General features: G+C 39.2%; 1 protein-coding gene across 1 annotated transcript in view; it reads right to left on the reverse strand.

Moving 5' to 3' along the window:
- Positions 1-17,276, reverse strand: part of LOC102396286 (ATP-binding cassette sub-family C member 4-like) — a 157,310-nt gene that overhangs the window by 26,357 nt on the left and 113,677 nt on the right. The window contains 1 exon segment of the mRNA XM_045162475.1: positions 10,826-10,981. Coding sequence (XP_045018410.1) covers positions 10,826-10,981 — 156 coding nt within the window.

Here is a 17,276-nt window from a genome sequence, read left to right on the forward strand (position 1 = left end):
TCACTGTAATTATTAATAATAAAGTTGCAAATGTATGTTTAGAAAACATTATCTATAAAATAATTTTCCATGTACAAATTGTGCTACAAAATATCCTCCAGACTACTGAACATCAATGGAAGAAGGAAGTGTTGAAGAAGCTTTTTATCTTAAGAAAAAAACTGAAGAAGAGAAAGGAGGATTTGATTTTTTTTAAATGCCTTTCTGGGAATATCGGCTTAAGAACACACACGCAAACTGAGGATAAAATTACTTGAGAAACTTTACATCAAGATCTACATAAATTAGTTGTCAATCCTAGTGTGACTGGGAAATATCAATAGCATGATTAGTTGAAGTTTTTGCCTCAAAGCTAAACCATTAAATATTTACACACTGGGACTGAAGACCAGACTTCCCTGGTGGCTCAGATGGTAAAGCGTCTGCCTACAATGTGGGAAACCTGGGTTCAATCCCTGGGTCAGGGAAGATCTCATGAAGAAGGAAATGGCAACCCACTCCAGTATCCTTGCCTGGAAAATACCAAGGACAGAAGAGCCTGGTGAGCTACAGCCCATGGGGTCACAAAGAGTTGGACACGACTGAACAATTTCACTCACTGAAGAATAAACTAGGCTCTTATCTCCACTGGTCAAACAGTCTTCTAGGATATGGAATCTCTCCATTTGTGTGAAAGGAACATCCCCACACGTGCAAAGAGAAGTCAGCTCCTGGGGTCTGTAGCATTTCTGTCCATGGAGAGATCTCCTCGGATTCTGCATCAACCTGATCCCCACATTTTTTCACCTGTGCGTCAGGATGACCTGCCACACAAAGCCTCCTTACGACTAACTGCAAGGTTAGGATGACCTGAAACCCATTATGACCTGGGTCATAATAAAATTATTTAAACAACTTTTCTTGTTCTACTTTTGGAGAAGCCACAAGTAAATTACTCTAAAAATATAAGGGTCCTTCCAAGTTTCAAGAGAGAATCCTGTCTATAAGCTCAGGTAGGCCATTTAAGTTTCTTCTGGAAGGCTCTAGTAAGCCAGGTCACAAGAATATGAGCAGGAGAGGAGCCCAACTGGCTCCTTCCAGTAAAGGGGGCAGAACAAGGGGAGGCACACATGTGGGAACAAGAGGAGACCTGACGTTTCCACATGTGCCCAGAACTGCTCGGAATCACCAGTCTCAAAACCCTGCCTGGCCTGGGGGTTGGACTTTCCTCCTCACTTCAAGAAAACCTGAAAAGAAAGATGAAGAAGACAGACATTTCTTTTCCCCAGTCATGAAGAAGAATGACACTCAGACAGCCTCCTGTATCTTCTTTCAATATTGTCTCTGTTTTAAGTCTGGTGAGAGACAAATGAATGCAGAAGACTCAGGGTGTGCCACCAAAAAATGTGTATCACTAAATAAAATACAAAATTAAAAAGACATTATAAAAGGAACTTTATTTGCACAAAGTTGATTAAGTGGCCAATATGCCTCCAAAGCAGTGAAATCACTGGCCATACATTTCAAAATGATTACTGAACTGAAAAATCCTGAGACCCAAATTTAAGGTCTCCCTTAAAACTCTTGAATTTAGGATCAAAGAATAAACAACCATCTGTGCAATGGTAAGAGTTCCTTGTTAGGGGAATAACCATCATTCTATTTCAGATTTTCACAAAACTCTTTTACTCTTTTTAATTATCAAACCTACGATTCCAACATGCAGGCAATTTCTCATCCTTCAGCTGTTTCCATGAGGTTAAAACAGATGACACGGCCAGGCAAGGGGAGGCTGCTCCCCTATATTCCTCTTTTTTCTATCTTCGCTTCATTTTCCAGATCCCTTCAGATAAGCAGCTACTCCCTGAACATAATCTCAATCAGTGTTCTTTCTGGGAAACATACTTAACTACTTCAGATCCTCAGCACAAAGGATGAACATACATCAGCTACCTGTCCTGTTCAAGGAAATTACTTAGGAAGAGCTTTCAGTTTTGCTTATTCCTTAAATTTTGAACACAAATTGAGGAGTACCTTCTTAAAAACACAGTATTCATCTTTGAAAGCTGCCCCCCTCAACACACACCGAGACGGATGGTCTATGTCTTCACTCCCCTGTCTCTGCTCCTACCCAGGTCCTTACTGCTATCCCATATCCCCCAATCTGATCTGTTCTGTGGGGTCAGCAGAATGTTGGGATGAGCCTGGGAGAGAGAGAAAGAGGACTCCGGCAGCTCGCTGCTGCTCCAAGGATCACAGGAAGCAGGAAGCCAGGGAAGAGGATGCCAGTTCATTATCTGAGTGGGTTACCTGAGTTGGGCAACTCAAAGAAACAGCACTGGGATCCCCTTCTGCAGAGTCTGCTCTCAGCTTCCCAGGTTCCCTAAATCAGGGTGTTCAGACACAAGCATCACTGCTTCCCTCTCATTTGGGGGAAGAGAGATTTAAGTTTTCACACTTAGACAACTTAACTTCAAGTAACCAAACCAACAGACTTTCTTCACCTCTGAGCCAGAAAGATATTGTAAAGGGCTCTTGATTGGAGAGGGTAAGATTTTGAGTATGTTCTCCTGACACTTACTAGCCCAAGACACATAAATAAATAAACCCATTTCAAAATGGATGCTGTCCAAATAAGGAACAGGGCAGTAGGATTAGTATCTTCTGGCTTTGCCCCATACTTATGTTTGTTATGGTATGGGCAACCCTTTCGAGTGTGATGGTAGGAAAAATTCAGTAAAATATCTGATGAGAACATCATTCAGTTCAACTAACATTTATTGAAAAAAATAAGTTTGGAGTCAGACAATTTTCAGTTCTGATTTTTCTGCACTTTAGTTAGTAGACTCGGGATAAATTATTAACCTTCCCAAGACTTACTGGAAACTGGGGTTAGCCTTGCAGGGCTGCTCTGAGAATCTGAAATAACAGTGAAGCTCCTGGTGTGATACTAACATGGAACAGGAGCCCAGCCCAACAGGGGGACACCGAGGGGCAGTGTTTGTCAAACTGCAGGTGCAGCCAATGAAAGTGGCTGGTGCAGCCATTTCAAAGTTGATCATGAAATCAACTTTGTGCCTCATGACCATCATTTTGTCATTTATATGAACTAAAATAGAACTGGTATCACAGAAAATATCAGAGCACAGAGCAAGAGTAATGTTATTTGTGAAATTTTTGTTCCTCTGTGTGTGTGTATGCACACGCAGGCATATGAATCATGATACAAATCAGTTGTACATGGACCACACTCAACAACCACTTGAAGTCGCAAGCAGAGTAACTTACTGCCCAGGCTCTGGAGCTGGCAATCTCTTTAAATTTGAATCCTGTTAGTATATTTTCAAAATTAATACCTTGTTGGTTGCAACATTTGCAAATATTTTCTTCCATTCCATAGGCTGTCGTTTCAGTTTTATTTATGGTTTCCTTTGTGCTGCAAATTCTTTTAAGTTTAACTAGGTCCCCTTTATTTTTGCTTTTGTTTCCATGACTTTAGGGGACAGATCCAAGAACATATTGCTGTGATTTATGTCAAAAAGAATTTTATGTTTTCCTCTAGGATCTTGTCTTACAACTCTTTAGGTCTTTCATTTATTTTTACTTTATTTTTGTCTATAGTATTAGAGAATGTTCTAATTGCATTCTTTTACATATAGTTCTCCAGATTTCCCAGCACTATCTATTGAAGAGACTGTCTTTTATCCATTACATATTCTTACCTTTTTTGTCTTTGATTAATTGACCATAATTGCATGGGTTTATATCTGGGTTTTTTTATTCTGTTTCATTAATCCATGTGTCTGGTTTCTGAGACAGTAACATACTTTTTCATTACTGTGTCTCTGTAGTATAGTCTGAAGTCAGGGACTGTGATTCCTCCAGCATTGTTTGGCTATTTGAGGTCTTTTCTGTTTCTGAGTAAATTTTTTAAAAATTCTTTTTTGTTCTAGTCCTGTGAAAAGTGCCATTGGTAATTTGATAGGGATTGCACTGAATCTGTAAATTTCCTTGGATAGTATGGTCATTTTTAACAATATTGATTCTTTCAATCTAAGAACACAGTATGTCTTCCCATCTGTTTGTGTTGTCTTCAATTTCTTTCATCAGCATCTTATACTTTTTGGACTACAGGTCTTTTGCCTTCTTAGGTAGGTTTATTCCTAGTTTTTCCTAGCATTGTTTTTTCATGATGTCCAATGAGACTGCTTCCCTAATTTCTCTTTCTGATACTTTGTTTTTAGTCTATATAAATGCTAGAAACACCTGTATATACAATAGCTTATACAGCTCAAAATCAAAAATACAAAAAACCCAATCCAAAAATGGGCCAAAGACCTAAATAGACATTCCTCCAAAGAAAAATACAGATGGCCAAAAGTCATATGGAAAGATACTCAACATCACTAATTATTAGAGAAATGCAGATCAAAAGTACAATGAGGTATGACTTTACACTAATCAGAATGGCTATCATTAAAAAGTCTACAAATAATAAATGCTGGAGACTGTGTGAAGAAAAGAGTAGCTTCCTACACTATTGGTGGGAATGTAAACTGGTGCAGCTATTACAGAAAACAATGTGGAGGTTCCTTAAAAATCAGAAAAAGAGTTCCCATGTGATCCAGCAACTCTAATCCTCAGCGTATATCCGGAAAAGACACTCTTATTCAAATGATACATGCACCCGAATGTTCACAGCAGAACTAGTTAACAATAGCCAAGATATGTCCATGGACAGAGGAATGGATAAAGAAAATGTTAGATATGCACACACATGCACACACACAATGGAATATTATCAGCCATAAAAAAGAATAAAATAATGCCACTGGCAGCAATAAAGATTGGGGCCCAGAGGTTGTCAGACTAAGTGAAATAAAGTCAGACAGAAACAGACAAATATCATATTAGGTCATTTATATATGTAATCTTAAAAAATGGTAGAAATGAACTTATTTACAACTCAGAAATAGACTCACAGACATAGAAAACAAATAATGGCTACCAAAGAGAAAAGAGATAGGGAGGGATAAATTAGAAATCTGGTAATAATAGATACACACTACTATATACAAAATAGATTAAAAGGATCTATTCATAGAACAGGAAACTATATGTAATATCTTGCCATAACCTATGATAAAAGGATCTGAAAAAAATATATATATATACACATATATACACACATATATAATATATATACCTATATTTATATAAACTTTTATATATATAAATGTATACAACTGAACCTCTTTGCTATACAATTGAAACACTGTGAATCAACTATGCTTCAATTTAAAAAAAAAAAAGACACATAGAAATTAAGTTCTAATTCTGTCCCTTACTTGATAAGTGGGATAAGCTCCCCATGCCTCGTTTTTAAATCTGTTAGGTAAGGATAACAAAAGAATTGTGAGGATTAAGCAGGAATGTGTTGGGGGCCGGCGTGAGGCACTCCGCCCATGGCAAAGGTCATGAGGAAGGAGGCTTGACATACGCAAAGGCGGGATCGAGCCTCAGGAGTCCCCCTGGAAATCCTCAAGTATCTACCCCCATAACCAGAGCCTGCCTACTTTACTACTTTGTGCTCTCACCTACACCTCTGACTTTACGGGGGGCTGTCCCCCACCACCTCTTTCGGAGAAGGAGTTAACTTAGAGCTCCAGTTAATAATAATTCCTGGGCGTGATAGGAGTGTTTTAACCTACAAACTCCTCTGAAGGTTCTCTGGCCTGCCTGACAGGCTTGTCCGGCTACATGTGATTGCTCACAGCCTCCCAACTGTGAGAGGCACGAGATGCTTTAAACCTTCTAAAAACAGGTTCCTTAGAGAAGTTAGAAAATTATTAGTATAAGTATAATGGGCTGATTAGAAATTGTATTGGTGAAGGGTTTTTTTCATTTGTTGAGCCAATGTTTGTTGCTAAGTCTCCATATCCCCTGCCCTTACACACATTAATGAATATATAAAAGAAATAAGTATTAACCTTTGATATCAATCACGTTAGACCTTAGGCTAAGTAAATTCTTTCCTTAACTAAAACCCACTACACCCTCACCCTATAGGAATGTAACTTTATTTGGGTGGCGTCTGTTTTAAGAATAATCACCCCTGGAGAAATAAGTGTCCTGGTTGACTGACCGCTGTCACAAGGAGAGGGTCGTAAATTGTCAGCAGGCCCCCTGGCCAGAAGATGATGTAACACCCCTAAGACCTCTGTATACATTTGTATGAAGCACCTGACTTTGATAAAAGTCAGGACTGCTGACCCCGCGTGACTTTTGCATAACATCTCAGTGTATAAAAGTAGACCATGGAAAATAAAGAATTGGGATCAGTTCCTCAAAAGTCTCCCCATGTCTCTCTCTCTCTCACTCTGGTTGAGTCTCCATCTGGAGCGTGGAACCCACCATGCTTACTAATTATGCCTGGGCTTCTAAGATCCGACCGGGGAGGCCTCAGTGTCTCCTCTCCTTCGGGAGAACGGAAGGACGCCTGCGGCCTACATAAGTGGTGCAAGCTTCTTGTCTTGAAGTTTTATTGGTCCCCCGCGTAAACCAAGCTACTCAGCCTCTTTTCTCCACTGAATTTTCCTACTGAGCTATCCTCATTCTATTACTCTTTATATCCTTAATTAACGTTTAATTAAGCAGTTGTTCCCTGACCCTCGCCTATGCCGTCTCTCCTTCGAATACCCTGGATCAGCTGGGGCTGGACCCCGGCAGGAATGGTAGGAAAAGTGGCTAAGATGTGTTAGTTATTCCACAAATGTTAGGAGTTATCAATACTCATGTAACTTGCCAGGGATTGTAACAAGCTCTAAAATGACAGACATGAGAAATATAGGCTCTGTCCTCAAGGAAAGGAAAGAGTGAGGGGCAGGCTGAGAAGGCCAGAGGTCTTGGTGTATAAGTCAGTCAGTAAGTACCAGTGTGTACAAGGTGACAGTCAGGAAAGAAGCTGGTGGGAGGGGAACCAGAAATCAAAGTACAAAAAATGCTAGTCTGTCTTCTTGGTCTTGGTGGAAAAACATCAGACACATTTCTCTGTTATACTTTTCCCCAAAATTCCTATTGCATTTTTTGTTTTTGGTTTCTTTGCTTTACTATTTATATTTATAGAAACAACTTAGTTTATATTGTAACAATAAATATAAAGAAAATCACCAAGGACTATGAACACATTAGCAGAAACTAAAGAGTATAGTAACTCCAGAAGGTGTTACTCTTTATACTTAAGCAGAAATAATACCCAAAGGTCTGTGCCCTGATCCTTAAGAATAATAATAGTCCTTATTGACTGAGCCTTCCTAAGAACCAGACATGGGCACAAACATTCCTCAACCAGTTACATCTTCACAGAAAATCTGTGACAATGATTACCAGATGCAGTTCAAGGACAAGGACGCTGAAGTTTGGAAGCTGAGTGACATCCTCAAGGCCCCACAGCCATATGAGGCAGAGAGGACATAAAACTATGGGTCATGTGGACACTTGGTCTACACTCAAACATTCTACCCCTGTCTGCCTCCTGAATGGTTTTCTGGGACCCTTTACACATTGCACTTTCTCTATAGATTCTCTCTCTTTGATCAACCAACATTGCAATCTTGGAAACAAAGGCATATAAAGTGGAAACTACATGGGTACAAGCCTTAGTACTATTTTATAAGCATGTTATCTGGAGTGTGCACATAGATCATACTCAAAGGAAGGGTGGAAACCAACAGGACAGAACCAAAGCATGTTGATACAAAGGTTTGTTTAGTCTTTGGTCAGATGTCGTTCCAAATATTCTTGGCAGAGCCAAGAATAATCTAATGTTATTTATTTATCGAATTATTTTATGTACACAAGTATACAACATTTTCCTATTGAGAAGCATTAAAACTAATGTAGGGCATGTTTCTAAAGCCTTTCATACAAGGACTTTATAGACATGCCCTTTATTTCTGTTAACTAATTTCACTTGGCCCTTTCAGAGATGAGTACCATCAAAACATAAAACTTGGGAATCTAAATTCATTTATTTTCTACTGTAACCACAAGTCATAAATCTAATAGCCAGAGTAAATTTTTAAATATGGAGACTGAATGTGCTAAAAATTTCTTCCCATTTTTCCTGAATGGGAAACCTTCGAATAAAAATTGTTTTAACTGTAGCAAAATACACATAAAATTTACTAGCTTAACAACCTTTAGGTGCACTGCTGCTGCTGCTAAGTCGCTTCAGTCATGTCCAACTCTGTGCGACCCCGTAGACGGCCTCCTACCAGGCTCCCCCGTCCCTGGGATTCTCCAGGCAAGAACACTGCAGTGGGTTGCCATTTCCTTCTCCAATGCATGAAAGTGAAAAGTGAAAGTGAAGTCGCTCAGTCGTGTCCGACTCTTAGCGACCCCATCGACTGCAGCCCACCAGGCTCCTCCGTCCATGGGATTTTCCAGGCAAGAGTACTGGAGTGGGGTGCCATTGCCTTCTCTGTTAGGTGCACAGTTCAGTCGTATTAAATACCTTCACATTGTTGTACAGCCATCACCACCTTCCAGCCACAGATCTCCTTTCCTGTTAAAGAACTGAAAATCTGTACCCATTAAACAACAGCTCCTCTTTCCCAGCAGCTCCTGGCATCCACCATTCTGAGTCCTATATCCATGAACTTAGTACTCTAGGTACATCCTTTTAGTAGAATCATACAGTATTTGTCCTTTGTGACTGGTTTATTCCACTTAATTTCCTCAAGGTTCATCTGTGTTGTAGCATATGTCAGAATTTCTTCTTTTTTAAGGTGAAATAATATTCCACTGTATGTATATGAGGGCTGGACTGTAAACAAAGCTGAGGGCTGAAGAATTGATGCTTTTGGTGTTGGAGAAGATTCTTGAGAGTCCCTTGGTCTGCAAGGAGATCCAACCAGTCCATTCTAAAGGAAATCAGCCCTGAATATTCACTGGAAGGACTGATGTTGAAGCTGAAACTCCAATACTTTGGCCACCTGATGTGAAGAGCTGATTCATTGAAAAGACCCTGATGCTGGGAAGGATTGAAGGCAGGAGGAGAAGTGGACAACAGAGGATGAGATGGTTGGATGGCATCACCAACTCAATGGACATGAGTTTGAGTAAACTCCGAGAGTTAGTGATAGACAGGGAGGCCTGGTGAGCTGTAGTCCATGGGGTCGCAAAGAGTCGGACACAGCTGAGCGACTGAACTGAACTCATGCATGTAAGCACCACACTTTATTGATTCATCTGTCAATGAACACTTGGGTGCCTCCACCTTTGTGCTGTTGAGAATAGTGCTGTTATAGCATGCATGCAGAGGTATCTCTTCAAGACCTTTCTTCCAATTCTTTTGGGTTTATACTCTAAAGTAGAATTGCTAGGTCATACAATAATTCTATCTTTAACTTTTCTGAGCAAACACCAACTTGATTTCCATACTGCACTATTTTACATCCCTATTAGCAATGAACAAGGATTCTAATTTCTCTATATCCTTGCCAACACTTGTCATTCTCTTTCTTTTCTTTGATAGTAGACATGTTAAGAGTTGTGAGGTGGCATTTCACTATAGTCCAAAAAGAATATCTTGGTTTCAAAGTACTTAAAGAGTAATTTCAGGTATTTTAGAGGCCACAAGGAAGTAGCAACATCTGTACCCAAGCCCACGTGCTCCCTCCCTTTGGGTGGCATGTTCTATATGCTTCCTAATAAACAGACATTTCAGGGCATATTACACCCACATTCTAGGAAGCACAATTGCCTGGCTCATTTTGTCACATTTCGTCTCGGTTTTTCCCAAGAGGGTATTTTTCTGAGCTTCCTTTTATGGGTAGATGATTATCGAGTATATTAAAAAATTCAAATTCTTTTTTTTAAAAATCAGTAAGTCTATCAAAGCAGAGGGCAGGATGGAAGATGAGGACACAGAATCTAGGCTGCCCTTGGCTATATACCTGGAGGATAGTAATTTCTCAGTAACTATTCACGAAAATATGTTGAGTGAATTAACCATAAAGAATGACAGGATACTATGCATATAATCCAGTCTCCAAAACATTCCCTGAAAGTTATACTTCTTTAAGACACAGGAAAAAAGAAAATAGAATCCAGGATAAGATGGCCAATTCAATGCTCCACCATCACAGCAATCACATCTGGGTCTATGTGAAGCACTGCACACTTAGTGACCTATTTTGTCCTCACAACAGCTCAAGGGGTTGGTACTGTTAGTTACCTTGTAAGACAGATAAAACTGAGGTACATAGAGACAGAATTCTTTGTCCCCTGCTCTACCTCACTATTCTGTACTGCCTCCCTGGTGAAAATTATCACTAATGGATGAATTGTCAACGTCTCCCCGAAGATCTATATACCCTGTAATTCTCAAAGCTCTACAGTTTCACAGAAAGTCCCCTAAGGAGATAATCATCTTGAAAAGATGTCATCATTTCCCACAGCAAAATTCCATCTATAAGACACTTAAAAGTCATGTTTCACTATAGGAACCTCTCTAGCACTAAACAAACCATTTATCCTTTTGTTCTCAGAATTATGTGGTTGTCAGTGGATAAAATTGTGGCAACTGAGGAAGACTGAGTCTAGAAATGTATCTCAGTAAGTTATTAAATCACATGCACACAAAACTAAACAAATGAACAAAGAAACAAAACATGGTATCCAATGAAAATGTCTGTTGAAAATACCTGATGCTAAAAATGTGCTTTTTTGGGAAAAAAAGGATCAACCCTTCCATGTAATTTGAAAAAAAAAAATCAAATTAAAACCAACTAAACTTAGATACTTTATAAAAAGAACATGTGAGATGCTCTGATGTGTATACCTGAGGTGCAACTGACATTTTCTTCCTTAAATCATGAAGTCCAATGTTGGTTGTCCAGATCCCATCAATCCGAAAGCCACCTTCGGGTTCTGACAATCTAAAAAGAGCAGCGATGAAGGAACTTTTTCCAGCTCCTGTTCTTCCCACAATGCCACGCTGTAAAGAGACCAAGTGGGATTAAGAATTAACAGGATACAACAAACCTAGGAGAAACCCTGATTGTTGAAGATGAATTTTCAGAGTTCTATTATATATGAAGTGTAGTCTATAGTTTCTCAAGCATGGTCTTGGTGACATTTTGGGCTAGATAATTCATTGTTGGGGGGTCAGGAGACTCTCATGTATATTGTAAGATGTTTGATAGTAGCCATGAACTTTACCCAGTAGACACCAGATGCAACCCCCAAATTGTGGCAACCAAAAATGGCAGATATTCACAAATGTTCCTGGTTGAGACCACCATGAATCCAAGAATATATAATATAAACTCGAGTGATTTCTATGCTTTCTTAAGATGCCATGCATTTTATTCAGATTTCCCTGAAGGAATGCTTAATATGCTGAAAATTGTTTTCTGTGATTATCACATAATTATGTGGTATGTTAAAGGGAGAGAAATGTATGCGTGTGTGGTGTATGTGTATAAATGTGTATGGATGTGTGTAACTAACATTCGTAACTAAAGCAAGAAGATGACAAAAAAAAAAAAAAATCTGCTGGCAGTGAAAAAACAGCAGTCGCCTAAGTTGTGTATAAGAAGTCAGTTTTTAAATTAGCTTTATTCCTACTGCCTGGGTAATTTGACCTTGAGAATTAAATGGGTAATTTTACAGCAATGTCAACAAGTCACAAGTGTTATACACAAACAAGTACTCACTTTCTCAGGGATCTTTTAAGAGGAATTATTCTTTGGATGAAACTGGAGCCTATTATACAGAGTAAAGTAAGCCAGAAAGAAAAACACCAATACAGTATACTAATGCATATATATGGAATTTAGAAAGATGGTAATGATAACCTTGTATGCGAGACAGCAAAAGAGACACAGATGTATAGAACAGTCTTTTGGACTCTGTGGCAGAGGAAGAGGGTGGGGTGATTTGGGAGAATGGCATTGAAACATGTATAATATCATATATGAAACAAATCGCCAGTCCAGGTTCAGTGCATGATACTGGATGCTTGGGCCTGGTGCACTGGGATGACCCAGAGGGATGGTACGGGGAGGGAGGTGGGAGGGGGGTTCAGGATGGGGAACATGTGTATACCTGTGGCAGATTCATGTTGATGTATGGAAAAACCAATACAATACTATAAAGTAATTAACCTCCAATTAAAATAAATAAATTTATATTTAAAAAAAGAAAAATGAAGTCACTTCCTGATATTAAATATCTTAATTATATTCTATCTTGAAACTTCTTAAAATATAAAATGCATAATCTTAAAAGACAGAGGCCAGTAGACAAAATACACATAATGAGATAAAAACAACATAAACAAAATTTGCTATTTACATGGGACCTTTCATCGGAGCAGTACAAAAGGCATTTAATTAACAAATTAATACTTACAAGTGAACCCTGGAAAAATACATGTCAAGTGTCAGTCTATTTATTAAAACCAAAGCAGAGAGAAATTAAGTGACTAACAATAAGATTAAAGAATCTATACAATGCAGGTTAAATGCTGGCAAGGAAAAAAACTGCACATATGGACGTATGCAGAAACTGGCCTTTTTTACCCATGAGTTTGAAAGTGAAAGAAAGTATTAGTCACTCAGTCTTGTCTGACTCTTTGCGACCCCAGGGAATGTAGCCCGCCAGGCTCCTCTGACCATGGAATTCTCCAGGCAAGAACAGTGCAGTGGGTTGCCATTTACTATACCAGGGGATCTTCCTGACCCAGTGACGAAACCCAGATCTCCTGCCTTGCAGGCAGATTCTTTACCGTCTGAGCCACCAGGGAAGCCTAACTGCAAATTCCCTGAAGGAAGCTTTCCAAGAGATGATTTCACCTCTATTTAGAATCTGGAATTGATGAGAGTGTAAGACATGGTTTCAATCATCTGTAAATCAGTACAATTTTAAAACTCATAGCTTTAAAGAAAACAACCAGATCTTTCTGAGCAATATAATCAGAATTCTTGGAACTTTTCATATTTTTAATATTTGAATCATATTTTCTGATTTGAATCTCTAAAGTTTCCCACCTTAGTCTGTCAAATCAAACATGGCAATTTAAAGAAGAATTTATCTTTATAGAAATTAAACATAAGAAAAACTGGGTTTAGCTATTTATCTTACAAAGATAATACAATGTCTATTAGATATTTTGTTGTTGTTGTTTAATTGCTCAGTCATGTCTGACTCTTTGTGAACCCATGGAATGCAGCATGCCAGGCTTCTCTGTCCTTCATCATCTCCCAGAGCTTGCTCAAACTCATGTCCATTGATTTGGTGATGCCATACAACCATCTCGTCCTCTGTCATCCCCTTCTCCTCCTGCCTTCAATCTTTCCCAGCATCAGGGTCTTTACCAATGAATTGGCTCTTCTTAAAAGGTAGACAAAGTATTGGAGCTTCAACATAAGTTTTTCCAATGAATATTCAGGGTTTATTTTCTTTAGGATCAACTGGTTTGATCTCCTTGCAGTCCAAGGGACTCTCAAGAGTCTTTTCCAACACCACAGATGGAAAGCATCAATTCTTTGGTGCTCAGCCTTCTTTGTGGTTCAACTCTCACATCCATACATGACTACTGGAAAAACCATAGCTTTGATTATATACAGACTTTTGTTGGCAAAGTAATATCTCTGCTTTTTAATACACTTTCTAGGTTTGTCATAGTTTTTCTTCCAAAGAGCAAGTGTCTTTTAATTTCATGGCTGCAGTCACTGACCACAGTGATTTTGGATCCCAAGAAAATAAAGTCTGTCACTGTTTCCATTGTTTCCCCATCTATTTACCATGAAGTGATGGGACCCGATGCCATGATCTTAGTTTTCTGAATTTTGAGTTTTAAGCCAGTTTTTTCATTCTCCTCTTTCACTTCTACCGAGAGGCTCATTAGTTCTTCTTCGCTTTCTGCCACAAGGGTGGTGTCATCTCCACAACTGAGGTTATTGATATTTCTTGCGGCAATCTTCCTTCCAGCTTGAGCTTCTTCATTCAGCCCAGCATTTCACATGATGTACTTTGCATATAAGTTGAATAAGCAGGGTAACGATTTACAGCCTTGAGGTACTCCTTTCCCAATTTTTAACCAGTCTGTTGTTCCATGTCTGGTTCTAACTCTTGCTTCTTGACCTGTATACAGGTTTCTCAGGACATTTTGTACCTTATTTTAAACCCTAATCCATATAATACAGATGGACCATTCTCTGCACACCAGCAGGTCGTAGTGTGTACATATGTGGCTCATGTGTGTGTACAGGCAGAACTAAATGATATCCTGCATTTGGTTCCAGACAGACCCAATCATATGAATATCACAAAATAAAGCAAGTTATATGAATTTTTTGTTTCTCCATTCAAATAAATGTATGAAGATCATGGCATCTGGTCCCATCACTTCATGGGAAATAGATGGGGAAACAGTGTCAGACTTTATTTTGGGGGGCTCCAAAATCACTGCAGATGGTGACTGCAGTCATGAAATTAAAAGACGCTTACTCCTTGGAAGAAAAGTTATGACCAACCTAGATAGCATATTGAAAAGCAGAGACATTACTTTGCCAACAAAGGTCCATCTAGTCAAGACTATGGTTTTTCCTGTGGTCATGTATGGATGTGACAATTGGACTGTGAAGAAGGCTGAGCGCTGAAGAATTGATGCTTTTGAACTGTGATGTTAGAGAAGACTCTTGAGAGTCCCTTGGACTGCAAGGAGGTCCAGCAAGAGACAGAGTGCTCAAGGCTGGTGCACTGGGATGACCCTGGGGGATGGGATGGGGTGGGAGGTGGGAGGGGTGTTCTGGATGGGGAATACATGTGCGCCCGTGGCTGATTCATGTCGATGTTTGGCAAAAACCACTACAATATTGTAAAGTAATTAGCCTCCAATTAAAATAAATTAATTTTAAAAAAAAGAAAAATACATATTGAAAAAAAATTAAAAAATAAAGGAGATCAGCCCTGGGTGTTGTTTAGAAGGAATGATGCTAAAGCTGAAACTCCAGTACTTTGGCCACCTCATGCGAAGAGTTGACTCATTGGAAAAGACTCTGATGCTGGGAGGGATTGGGGGCAGGAGGAAAAGGGGATGATAGAGGATGAGAGGGCTGGATGGCATCACTGACTCGATGCACGTGAGTTTGAGTGAACTCTGGGAGATGGTGATGGACAGGGAGGCCTGGCATACTGCGATTCATGGGGTTGCAAAGAGTCGGACACGACTGAGTGCCTAAACTGAACTGAACTATATTGTAGTCTACTAAGTGTACAGTAGCATTATATATTAAAAATTATGTACATACCTTAGTTTTCAATAGTTTATTGCTAAAAGAATGCTAACCATCATCTGAGACCTTAACATTAAAATACACTGATCATAGATCAGAATAACAAACATAATAATAATGAAACATTTTGAAATATTGCAAGAATTACCAAAATGTGACACAAAGACATGAAGTTAGCAAATGCTGTAGGAAAAATGGTGCCAATGTACTTGCTTGACACAGCATTGCCACAAATGTACATTTGTTTAAAAAAAAAGAATGTATTATCTGTGAAGCACAATAAAACAGGTGTGCCTGTATTTCTGGGTGTTCTCATACATAAATCAACACACATCAGGACACAGGTGAGAACTGTATCTGTGAGAATGTATGGATGTTCCCATGTTATCAGCTCTCCTGAAACTGATCCATCTGTGCAAACAGGAACATTTTTAGACTTTGGGTAAATGAACTGAGATATGTAGGGACACGGGACTGCTCATGACCACAGGACTGTGAGTTCCAAACTCCAGTGAGAAGAATAAAAAAAAGGGGGAGGGGGATGGTGGGAAATTCCCTGGCAGTTCAGTGGTTAAGATTCTGTGTTTCCACAGAATCTTAGGAGGTGTGAATTCAATCCCTCATCAGAGAACTAAGATCCCACATGCTCCATGGCCACAGGCCCCCAAAAAGAAGGCAACTCAAAGAAAATCTGGCTCTGGCTATCCTACAGTTCAGTCATCAAAACTAGAGTCTGAATATCTTTTCTGGGTAACTAAGGGGTTTTACCAATTGCCTATGGAGAGTGTCACCAGTATCAGTAAGCTCACATTATTCAATCTAAAGACACTTGGAGGGCTTCCCTGGTGGCTCAGTGGTAAAGAATCCACATGCCAGTACAGGAAACATGGGACAATCCCTAGTCCAGGAGAATCCCATATGCCACAGAGCAACTAAGCTCATGCACCACAACTATTGAGCCTGTGCTCTACAATGCGAGAACCAAAAGCACTGGGGCCACATGCCACAACAACTGAAGCCCTATAGACTGTGCTCTGTAACAGGAGAGGCCAGCACAATGAGAAGCTCGGGCACACAACTAGAGGAGTCCCCATTCACCACAACTAGAGAAAAGCCCGAGCAGCAACAGAGACCCAGCTCAGACAAAAATAAATAAACAAAATTATAAAGACACTTGGAGAAAATATTATTTTATTTGCTTTGAAATGGCCCCTTTCTGTTTTTCCAAACAGGTTGGTCTCTGATGATGACACCAACTTGTTAGACACTTGCACCTGGATCTCTCTTCACACATCAAGGTCAACATATTCAACACCCAATGCCCCACACAAAACAACCCCTTCCTCCATCTTCCCTACTTTACTCTCACTACTTCTTTCCCAGGCTCAGGGGCTGAACTGTCCACCTTACTTCCCTGTGTCCAGCATGGAGCCAAGCCCTGAAGACTCTATTCTTGCAATGTTTCATGACTCAGTTCCTCATTTTAAGATCCACAGTCAGCACCGGAGTGCCAGGCTGCACTACCTTTTAAAAAACAAGTTGAAACAAACTTTGTTTCATGATTTATTTTACGATTTATAAAAAAAAAACTATGTCTTATGATTATGATCCTTAATCATAATCAGTGCAAATTAATCTGAAAAATAAATAAATATTAGCTATACTCAGCACTCTGAAAAAACCATTTCAAGATGATGTTTTTACTGTTGAGACTTCTGTACATGTTCTTAAAGACACAAGTTCACATATATAAACAAAATGAGATTAATATGAACATACTGTTATGTGTTTTTAGTATTTCATAAGAATATTTATTCTAATAGCTACAAAATACGACAGTATATGTGATCATTTAACAAATCCCCTACTGCTGGATATTTAGGCAGTCTCCAATACTTTTCTATTATAAATAACTCTATTAAATATCCTTGAAGCTAAATCTTTTTTTTTTAATTGCAAATACTCTCAATCATTCCCTTCAGATAAATT

This window comes from Bubalus bubalis, chromosome 13 (genome assembly GCF_019923935.1).
Source record: "Bubalus bubalis isolate 160015118507 breed Murrah chromosome 13, NDDB_SH_1, whole genome shotgun sequence".
NCBI lineage: Eukaryota > Metazoa > Chordata > Mammalia > Artiodactyla > Bovidae > Bubalus > Bubalus bubalis.